General features: G+C 50.3%; 3 protein-coding genes across 3 annotated transcripts in view; 2 read left to right on the top strand and 1 right to left on the bottom strand.

Annotated features, from left to right (window-relative positions):
- The window catches only part of LOC132446807 (arginine-glutamic acid dipeptide repeats protein-like), a 2,697-nt gene extending 452 nt beyond the window's left edge, over window positions 1-2,245 (top strand). Inside the window, exon 1 of the mRNA XM_060037272.1 lies at window positions 1-2,245. This exon is cut by the window's left edge and continues 452 nt beyond it. Coding sequence (XP_059893255.1) covers window positions 1-1,597 — 1,597 coding nt within the window. The 3' untranslated portion in view covers window positions 1,598-2,245.
- Window positions 2,246-2,499: 254 nt separating this feature from the next.
- On the top strand, window positions 2,500-5,407 carry zgc:112285 (uncharacterized protein LOC561476 homolog). The gene is made up of 6 exons (XM_060036860.1): window positions 2,500-2,897; window positions 3,103-3,212; window positions 3,609-3,703; window positions 3,895-4,175; window positions 4,631-4,794; window positions 5,198-5,407. The coding sequence occupies exons 1-6, from the start codon at window positions 2,762-2,764 to the stop codon at window positions 5,375-5,377; spliced, it is 966 nt and encodes a 321-aa protein (XP_059892843.1). The 5' UTR covers window positions 2,500-2,761; the 3' UTR covers window positions 5,378-5,407.
- A 320-nt stretch (window positions 5,408-5,727) lies between these two features.
- timm23a (translocase of inner mitochondrial membrane 23 homolog a (yeast)) lies at window positions 5,728-8,679 on the bottom strand. The gene is made up of 7 exons (XM_060036859.1): window positions 8,070-8,679; window positions 7,901-7,959; window positions 7,691-7,784; window positions 7,499-7,583; window positions 7,350-7,408; window positions 6,928-7,038; window positions 5,728-6,691 (listed from the first exon to the last, which is right to left on the bottom strand). Exons 1-7 carry the CDS (start codon window positions 8,176-8,178, stop codon window positions 6,570-6,572), a joined length of 639 nt encoding a protein of 212 aa, XP_059892842.1. The 5' UTR covers window positions 8,179-8,679; the 3' UTR covers window positions 5,728-6,569.
- Between the last annotated feature and the right edge of the window lie 1,747 nt (window positions 8,680-10,426).

Here is a 10,426-nt window from a genome sequence, read left to right as displayed (position 1 = left end):
CTCGTCAAAGCTGGCTCACCCTGCTAGCCCGTCGCCGCCCTTTGACTCTCCTGAAACACCCCCCGTGTCGCCCTCCACCAGACCCCCCTTGCCTCTGTCTCCTTGCGGGAAGCAACCGCCGATGTCCTCGCCTACACCCGCGTCACCGACCCCCGAGGTTCCTGCGAGCCCACCCATCCCACCCTCCGCCCCGCCGCCCACCTCCCCTGAACCCCGCCGACTCCCCAGCATGGAGTACGAGCACATCCCGTCAGCCTGTGGCTCTCCCTCCTCTCCTACCTCACCTCCACATCGGCCCGTCGGCCCAGGGAGCGACGGCGGCGTTGGGGCCGGTTCCCATCGAGGCGCGCACCCCGTCCAAGCCTCGGAGGAGCTGCCGAGCGTGTTTGGGAGCGCACGCTCCGTGGTCGGGGGTGAGGAGGAGCACCTGCCGCCGACCCAAACAGAGGGACGAGAGCCGCCGAGACAAGGCGGGTCGCCATGGCAACCGGGATCCTCAGCCGCCGACCTCGGTGTCAGTCGCAGATGGCGGTCCCCCTTGGCGTCCTCCCTGAGTGACACGGGCCTGAGCGCGCGCTGCAGGTGCAGCTGTGGTCAGTCGAGGCTAGAGACCCCCGGGCCTCCAGGGGGAAAGGACCACGGCAGGGACGAGGTTCAGGAGGAGCAGGAGACGCCCGGGTCCCCCGTGAGGTCGGTAGACGCTGCCGTGCAGACGGCCTCCCCGCCCGGCTCTTGGTCCGGCCTGAGGAAGCACACGTCCTTCGCGTCCGCCTCCCACATGGGCTCCCACTCCGTCCTGGGCTCCCCACCCGGCTCCCGGCTCAACCTGCGCTCCCCCGTGGGCTCCACCTCCAACCTGGTCTCGGCCACCTCCAGCATGTTCTTCCAAGACGCCGGAGAGGAGCGGGAGGAGGAGAAAGGGGAGGAGGAGGAGGAGAAGAGCAAGAAGAGCTCCTTGATGTGGGAGACCCTCGCGCCCGCCGCCGCCGAGCCCCCGGAGCGCAGGAGGTCCTGCCTGAAGGTGCAGGGGGAGGAGCGGCCCCGGGGGAGGGGAGGCGAGCTGGGCCGGCGCGGCAGCATGAAGCAGGTGCAGTGGGACGAGGAGGGCATGACCTGGGACGTCTACGGCAGCTCCGTGGACCCCGAGGAGCTCAACGTGGCCATCGAGAGACACCTGACCCTCCGGGGGGACAAGGACAAACAAGGACAGAGCCCCCCGCCGCCCAGAAGCAAGTGGAGGCTGAAGGCGGCCACCAGAGTGGCAGGGACCACGCTGAGCCAAACCAGAGCTGCTGAGGTCACCGTTTTAGGCTCCAAGGAGCCGCCACGGCTGGCCACGCCCACCGTGGACCCTGAGGGCGAGGCCAAGGCCGAGAGCGAGCTGGAGAAAGGCAAGAGAAAAAAGCAGGAGCTGGCAGCGGATGTCGGCGGGAAAAGGAAGATTGAAGTAAAGAGGGAGAAGGGGAACGGTAAAGGGGAAGAGAAGGAGACACCGGAACACAGGTCCTCCCCCTGCATGAGCCTCAGCCTGACGAAGGGACTGAAGTGGCCCCGTGTGAAGCCCTGCTGCGGGGGCTCCAGCCAAGACCACAACTGAGTACATTTTTATTTGCCACGTTTTTAATACTATTATCAACTTATTTTCCGGATGTAAGGCTAAGGTGAAGGCTGCACGGCAACAATGACGTACAAGGTGGTGTCATTGATCCCTTTCGAAAAAAGAACGCAACAGAAGATGGGCGTGATCCAGTACCCTTGTTTTAAATGGACCAATGTATATTGCTGGACCAAATGACCTCTGTTTCCGTCAACAAACCGTCTCCCTACACTGAGCTCACCAACAACAGCACGTGGAACTTGTGACTCAGCCTTCTGTACTCCATTAGCTGACTTACTCGCGCCTCGCTAGGACAACACACATACAATAAGTTCATTAATGGGTAACCTTGGTGAACCACTGTGGGGGGGGGGGGGGGACCATTCAGGCCCATTCAGATGAGCAGGCACATTCTCTTTCACCGTAGCGAAAGCCCTCACTGACTGGTTGCTTCCACTGGAGTTATTGTCATATTTCACCGGTTTGAGATAAACAAGCAGACTTGCTGTTGATTTATGCCATTCTTACTTATCATGTTTTTTATTATCTCTTTTATTATTTGATTGACGCATATGCGTCCCTTCTGCTGTTGATGAGTAAAAATGATTGACTATTATTATATTGTTATTAAAGCTATCTTTAGTCACACCCATGTTGTTGTTTTTCTGTTGAGTCATGACCATGCAGGATGAGGTGAGCACAGTCCATATAGTTTGTTAAGAGGTCAGAGGTCACAGCATCATCATCTGACCTGATCTCATCTGTCATATGATTTCCTGCATGTACGTAACGGTGTGTGTTTACAAACATTGTTCACAGTTCTGGCTCACCTTTGTCCTATGTGTGTTTGTATATATGTGTGTGTGCGCGTGTGTGTTTGCACACATGTGGGCCGTGGCGGGAGGCATGGGCCGATCCATATGTTTTTTTGCAGGTGAAAGTGCTGATGGGACCCCCTGCATCTCCTATCAGAGAGGCAGTAGGGGAGAAAAAAAAACCTCTGTTACAGGAGAACAATCCAGTGTTTGGTCTTTGTTGCTGCGCCACACATTGTCCGCCCCCCACCTGCTGTTGAGTGGCTGCGCGTGTGTATCTGCCCATGTACGTCGTCTACGTCCGGCAGTATAAATAGGCTGGGGCGCGGGGCGGCGGCCATGAGAGACGATGGCCGTTCCAGGACCCCCTCCTATTCTTCTGCTTCCGCTGGTTCTGCTGCTGCTGCTGCGGTGGGCGGCGGCGCCCGTGGCCTCCTACGCCCTCAGCCCGGGACGCACGCCCCAGCACAAGATACTCCACCTGGGTGAGAGCGGGGGGGGGGGGCCGGGCAGGGGGGGAGGGGCCGTTTAGTGGGCGCCCGCCGGTCTGCCGCCGCGCGACACGTGACGCACCCCGACGCCGCGGTGAACCTGGAAGCCGTTGTTGATATGCTGGATTATTTGGTGTGGGTTTGGAGGGGTAATGTATGCATGTGTGTGTGTGTGTGTATGTGTCCTCTGTGCTCCTAGACTGGCCCAATGACTGTGGCATGTCCCACTTCAAACCCAACATGGCCGAGAGGATTGTGTCGGGGAACGAGGCCAAACCTCACTCCTGGCCCTGGCAGGTCTCGCTGCAGGTAATACAGTTATACACATGGCTAGTAACACTACAAGGACAGTAGCTCTACACATGGCTAGTAACACTACAAGGACAGTAGCCCTACACAAGGCTAGGAACACTACAAGGACAGTAGCCCTACACAAGGCTAGTAACACTACAAGGACAGTAGCCCTACACAAGGCTAGTAACACTGTAGGTATATTAGCCCTACACAAGGCTAGTAACACTACAGGGACTTGAGTCCTACACAAGGCTAGTAACACTACAGGTACAGTAGCCCTACACTCAGAACAAAATCTCTAAACTCCACTCTATAAAGACTGGAAAACATCAAATTCTCGTTGACTAGCACGACAGTGACCGAGGATGCTGACTCTCTCTGTCCTTCTCTCCATCCCTCCATCCCTCGTAGGTCCGCCCCAGGGGGAGTAAGCACTACATTCATGTCTGCGGAGGAACCCTCATCCACAAGAACTGGATCCTCACCGCCGCCCACTGCTTCCAAAAGTAAGACCTAGCATTCGGTCAAATGGGTATTTCCAGTGCAAACTGTTTTATATGATGGGGTATTTTTTTTGTGTTTAATGTATTAATTTAATTATAAAAATGTAGTCTCCATACATATCTGTCGAACTTTTTAGCAGCACAAACGAAAGTTACATTGAAAGTCCTTCATTTGAGACATGTTTACCTTCCAGGGGTAAGGCGGAGGACGCTGCCAGCTGGCGGATCGTCCTGGGGAAGCACCAACTCAAACGCTCCGAGATCCCCGAGAGAGTGATCCCCGTGAAGCGCATCTACCGCCACGAGCACTTCCGCTACCCCACGCACAGCGAGCTGGACTATGACATCGCCCTGGTGAAAGCCGGTGCGGACATTCTCCCGTCCAACTTTATCCGCTACGCCTGCCTGCCGCGCAAGCAGACCAGCCTGAAGCCGGGACACTACTGCTGGGTCACGGGCTGGGGTGACACGCGGGGTGAGTGCAAGAGGGCAGAGCCATTTAAAACAGGCATGGATGAGAGTACCAAGTACAGCACACTTTGATACATATAATAAGACCATATATTTTTACCTGCCTGCATCTGAAAGGAATTATTTTGACAAAAAGGCATTTTCATAGAACGAGTCGTCCACTTCCTTTATTTTGGATACTGTAGGCAGCATGATGGAACCAAGGTCCATTAGGCACACCCTAACACACGGCAAAACACAAAGCCATGATATGGATTTACTATTACTTATTTTAGGATTTACTCAAAGCACTACTCCTACCAGGCAATGGTATGTATTAAGAGAAGAATACTCAATACTTACGTAATTTGAAACAAGAAAAAAAAACACCTATAGATACTATGGGGTACCTTCAGTGATTCACAAAAGCCTCCCCCACCCCTGAGACCTCTCAACCCTATACTCTGGTGCACGTTTCAGGGGGGAAGGAGAACGTGTCTCTGGCCGAGTCCCTGAACCAGGCTCGCCTCCCCATCATCGACCACAAGACCTGCCGGCAGAAGAAGTTCTGGGGCGACCGCGTGCGTGACTCCATGATCTGCGCCGGCTTCAGAGACACTGAGGGCCCCCCCGCCGCATGCCAGGTGAGCACGTTAGCCCTGCAGGCTAACACCAGAGAGGGAGGTTACTGTTCACCATCACGGCATTCGGCTGGGGCGTTGACTCCAAAGCAGCGCCCAGTGAATTCAGAATCCATTAAGGAGCAGGTAGGGGCTACGGCCTCTTGCTCAAGGATGCGTACAGCTTAGGACGTGGACATTAGGGATTGAACCCGATACCATTGGAGTGAGTCGAGCAGGCGGGTGAACACACCTGCCGGACCGTGTACAAATCCTAGAGCAGGGCTTCAAAACCTTTTTCCACTCAACTTTACTCTTTCCCCAAAAAAAAAGTGTTCAAAAGTGCCCGCAGCAACCCTCAAACAAGGACAGAGGGCGATAAGAAACCATGCCATGGTTGCTTTGTGACAGAACGTCTCTCCCCCAGGGCGACTCCGGGGGCCCCCTGCTGTGCCAGCTGGGCCGGGACCGCTGGGAGGTGCACGGCGTGGTGAGCTTCGGGCCCATCGGCTGCACGGTGGAGAACAAGCCCAGCGTGTTCACCCGCACCGCCGCCTACATCCCCTGGATCGAGGCCACGCGCATCAGGGACTTCTTCCTGCACTGACCAGAGCCGGCACACCCACCCCCCCACCCCCCCACTGAAAGATCCATGTTCAAGCACTTGTTTTTAACCACTTCATCACCATTCGACTTTACTGGTTATGCATTAGGTTTATTATTATTCAGAACTGCTCTTGTTCATGATTGACTTGAAACATAAATGTATTAAAAACAGATCAATTTGGCCCTAGACCATGTACACAATATGGTATATTGTGTATTAATCCGGCATGAAATAGATGAATTGGAACAGTTTAATTGATAGAGTGCCATTTTGAGATATACTAACCACCTATATTATGGTTGGTAACCAAATAAAATACATTTGTACAATAAAATCTGTTCCCATCAAAATCCTGTTGAACTTGTGTAGTCTTTATTTGTATTCATCACATGGCTGACGGGAAAGGCCATACAAATACAGCAGTCAGTAGAATTTTCAATCTTTCAACTGCAACTGATCATTACCACAGTACTGCAGATAATTAATAGGTTGGTACTATAATGATGATACTTTGTGTTCATTAACATGGCATTGGGTGAGAGGTATTCAGCCGGGAAATAATGACAGTAATGGAGTTGATGAGGTCAAAAGGTTGAAGTGTTCACATTGACCAACAATGAATGTTCAACATTAAAGTCACAATAACTTAAACTTCCCTACGGATAAACGTACCAAGTCGCTTTCCAGCTTCCATCCTGCTTTATAAACTATATCTGCTGATGTAATAAATGTGAATATGATACAGATTTTAAATGTCAGTGTTCCAAGGCTAACACAACTCCAATTAATATTTGGCCATTTTAAAATACAATAATATACACTTTTACAAACCCCATCCAGCCCTAGTTTACGAGACGAAACATTGAACCCATTTTGAAGGTCACAGACCAAACTCCGGTGGGGGATGGGACGAACTGAATTCAGAGTCACACACATCAAAGTCAATAAAGTCTCCATTTTCAGTTGGATCCTGTGTATCCGGAAGGCTCCGTAGTAGGGGATTGGACGGTGCGTTAGGAAGGACCCGAGGACCAGAGGGCCCAGCATTAAACCCCACACATTCCTGTACAGTACACCGCCATTGACCAGAGTCTGATTCCTTGCTGAGGCCTGTGGTTAACAGCTGTGAACGGGGGGGAGGTCATGTGGGAGTATGGAAGAAGGGGTAATGATGAAGCCGAGATTGGGATCTTCAGTACAGCCTGGAGGAAGAAGAGGAGGAGCCGGTGATGTTGTCCCAGTTGCTGTAGAGGGCGTATGCTCCAGACAGGGCCAGGCCGGCGAGGCCACCCCGGGCTACCCCCCTCAAGCCACCTGGGGAGGGGAGAAAGGAAAGCAGGGGGATTCAACATACAACACTTGAGCGCATGTAAGCCCCATCCAGGCCACAACAGACAGAAACAGCAAAAGGGAATGGAAACGACGGACTTCGATAACAAAACCATTTATACATTTGTACTTCAAGTGCTTCTATGCATTTCTAGTGCCTTCCAACGACAAAAAATGTATCCACCGTGCTAAAACGAAACCCACACCGAACAGACACCTACTGGTTGACTTGAAGAGCATCCCAGTGAGGGTCCCAGCAGCCACTGTGTTGATGTCGTCCTCTGCTCCTCGGACCTTCTCTATGGCAACACCAAACACACTGTACAGCAGCGCTGCAGGAGGGCCAACACAGACGCAGAGGAGAAGAATACACAGGCAGATTAATCATTGGTGTTCATTGGAGAACATTGATAGGAAATAATATTAAACACTGTTACAATGATGCTAATTTGCACACGTTGGAAGAGGAATTAAGGAGATGCACTAGACTAGAGTATAGTTTCTTCCAATGCCACTGCATGCGCGCAGCGTGACAGTATATTCTTATGACAAACTGCATATATTTATTATGGGCAACTCTTGAGGGACTCTAAAAACATTGGGATTATTGGAATAAAGAGATCGAGCTGAGAGTGAAGCTTACCAACAGAGCCTAGTGTGTTGGCCCATGATGCACCCTGCCTGGTCACAATGTTAAGAATCCTGTGGAAGGACAGGTTGGAAGTTATAATTGAAGGTCATTCAATTCGGATGATTAGTGGGATCACTACGAGACCGAAAAAAATAACTCACTGTACATTACGAGGTTTGGACCAGGCCATGTCTCTGGTCTCCTTCAGTCCCATCCTCACCCCATTTATCGTTCCAAATGCAGCGCCTGCAGTCAAAAAAAGTTCAGATTTACGGTGTCGTATTATACTGTGTACCATTCTCAATAAGGAAGGGGTCAGACATTTTAATTGAAAAGTATGGGCTTCGTCTCACCTGTAATACAGCAACCCCCAATAGTGAAGAAGGCCAATTCGAACCTCCCTCTGGTCTTATTTGCGCCTGTGGGCAGGATGAACTCATCCGTGTCCTTCAATAAAAAAACAAAAACCAACATAAAATAGATTAAGCCACGCTTTGTAAAAAGCAGTTGAAGAAGTAGCTTGTGATTTCTGATATTAGAGGATGCTCAACTTCATGGCTTACCTGCACTAGGTAACGAGGGTCGACGTTGAGGTAGGGGGACAGCGGACTCATTCCAGTTACTGTAATGATGTAACAAAACACATGTCAACCACGAACACTATTAATATGTTGATTAAAGATAACAGAGTTTTGGAATTAGCTTGACAGCTAATCACTCAATGTTACTTACATGGCACGCCGGCAAGCTCCGTGTTGGAGTACTCAGGAGCACCACCTCCGAAGAGGTTCCCCAGACCGGCTTTGAATCCCCCCGACCCTTGTGAGTTGCTGTTGTCCATGGCTGAGGAAGATCTGAAGAGTTTCCTGGTCCAGGAGACTGGTGCTGTAGCTTAGCTAACGTTAGCAAAAAGGCTAACGATTTCACAATATGCCGATTTAGGGAAAGATATTGAATAACAGCTTGACTTTTTTGCTGAAATTTGTGTATCGGAACATGTACGATAGTATTATCTTCCCACTTAAATCGTTTGATTATGGTGTCCGGCTACTGTGTACAAATGAAAAGCAGCAGTTCGCATGACCTCCAGTTTGGTAACGTGCTATGCCGTAAAGTGGGGGACGCTGAGGGAAAATTACGTAAATCACGGACCTGTATGGGGCAATGAGGCAACTTTTATTCGATGGATGTATCAAAAATAACCTGTACAAATTAACCATAAATCTGGTTAACGAGGGTTATTTAATTATTTGCTTACATTAATAAAGCTGCTAATGGGGCATAAACCTGCCAGACGGTCAAGTCGGCAATCAAGGGTCGATACTGATTTTATACACAGGGTGGCAGCAAATACCCTTCGAGATAGTCCTCATTATGTCTCAACTTCACATAATCAGAATAAAATATGTTTATTTGCTACTAAAATTGCTTATTTTTGAGAAGCATGCAATATAATTGTGTAGTTGGAAAAAAAAAAACTGCATTTACCTGATGAAACCATTAACTAGAAACAAGTTCAGGTCATCTAAAATACAATGTGTTTATGTAGAACAAATGTTCTAGATAAATGGCACCTGTTTCCCTTAAAGCATAAACTCCCAACAGTTGGTCCATGATGCAAGTGAGAAAACAAGGTGAGACCACACACACACACACACACACACACACACACACACACACACACACACACACACACACACACACACACACACACACACACACACACACACACACACACACACACACACACACACACACACACACACACACACACACACGATGCCCTCATCGAAACCATCTGTGGTTGGTCAAAAGGACAGCAGCAAGTGAAGGAATTCAGTGTGTTGGAATTCACAAACAACGCAGCATCTTATTTGGATGCAGCCATTGTGTGTGTTTATTCAGCAGGGGCCAAGTGGAGCGATGAGGATTGCCATTGTTGCCCAGTGGGTGTTTTCACAGTCTCTACCATGATCAGTGAGTTAGTGTCCCCTGTGTTACTGCCCAGTGTGCCCACTGACATCCCACAATGCCCCATTCAGCCCCAGTCCTCTCTCTGGCTGTCTCTCTCCCTGGCTCCCACTCTCTCTCCCTCCCGTGCTCGTTCTCACACCATTTCGGCCTGTCTGTCTGTCTGTCTCACTGGGTCTCTCTTTCTGTCCCTCTGATCCGACCCCCACTCGGTTCTTAATTGAAACAAATGCTAGCACCCACAGACGAAGTTCAACGTCACTGGTGTTGCGTCCGGGTATACCCTGGCATGCATAACCCACAGGCCAAAGTCATGAAAAGGGAAATTGAATTAAAGTGGTGCTGATGTCGATCCATCTTCATCCTCCACCACCTCCTCCTCCGCCCTTTTTTCCCATCAGATTCCCTTACTCCCATACTCGCTCTCGGAAATTTATTTTCTGTTTTTTCTTTCTACTCTTTCTCCCCAACTCTCTTTTCTCCCTTTGAGCTCCCGAACACAAAAGATAGAGGGGCCACAACAGGGGCCCCAGTGTATGCTGGTTGCCAAGGAAACAGGCAGGCAGTGCTGGGCCTTTAAACTGGCTCAGAGGGGTGTGTGGGAGAAGAGGGGCTGTTCTTATTTACATGGAAAAGGCTGGAATACAACTTTTGAGCAGTTTCCCCAGGCTTAGGAGTTCATTGTAGGCCAACTCCTGCAAGATCCTTACCCTCGGCCAACCATCAAATATTTGCACCTTCAAAGGACACCTGGAGCAGTGCATTATGAGGAGAATGTGGTCCCTATAAAGTCATGTAAATCAACCCGTCTTTCCTCCTTGTTCTGCTCAAACACACATAGGTTTTATTATATCTTTCTTCATCCCTGTCTTTCTTCCGCTCACAAACACACACACACACATGCACACACACACACACACACACACACACACACACACACACACACACACACACACACACACACACACACACACACACACAGAGACAGACACAGACACACACAGACACCCACACACACACACACACACACACACACATGCACAGACACACACACACTTAATTATTTTCTTTATTTCTTTATTTTGTGCTCACACACAAGCAAAGGAGTGCATTGCTCC

This window comes from Gadus macrocephalus, chromosome 18 (assembly GCF_031168955.1).
Source record: "Gadus macrocephalus chromosome 18, ASM3116895v1".
Lineage (NCBI taxonomy): Eukaryota > Metazoa > Chordata > Actinopteri > Gadiformes > Gadidae > Gadus > Gadus macrocephalus.
This window is presented reverse-complemented; position numbering and strand designations above follow the sequence as displayed.

Excerpts from the sequence above, each read along its gene's own strand:
- zgc:112285 (XM_060036860.1), top strand. The coding sequence starts at position 2,762 with ATGGCCGTTCCAGGACCCCCTCCTATTCTTCTGCTTCCGCTGGTTCTG. Across the intron at positions 3,704-3,894 it reads GCCGCCCACTGCTTCCAAAA|GGGTAAGGCGGAGGACGCTG; the intron begins GTAAGACCTAGC and ends TTTACCTTCCAG. Across the intron at positions 4,176-4,630 it reads GGGCTGGGGTGACACGCGGG|GGGGGAAGGAGAACGTGTCT; the intron begins GTGAGTGCAAGA and ends TGCACGTTTCAG.
- timm23a (XM_060036859.1), bottom strand. The coding sequence starts at position 8,178 with ATGGACAACAGCAACTCACAAGGGTCGGGGGGATTCAAAGCCGGTCTG. Across the intron at positions 7,409-7,498 it reads TCCAAACCTCGTAATGTACA|GATTCTTAACATTGTGACCA; the intron begins GTGAGTTATTTT and ends GTCCTTCCACAG. Across the intron at positions 6,692-6,927 it reads GATGCTCTTCAAGTCAACCA|GTGGCTTGAGGGGGGTAGCC; the intron begins GTAGGTGTCTGT and ends TCCCCTCCCCAG.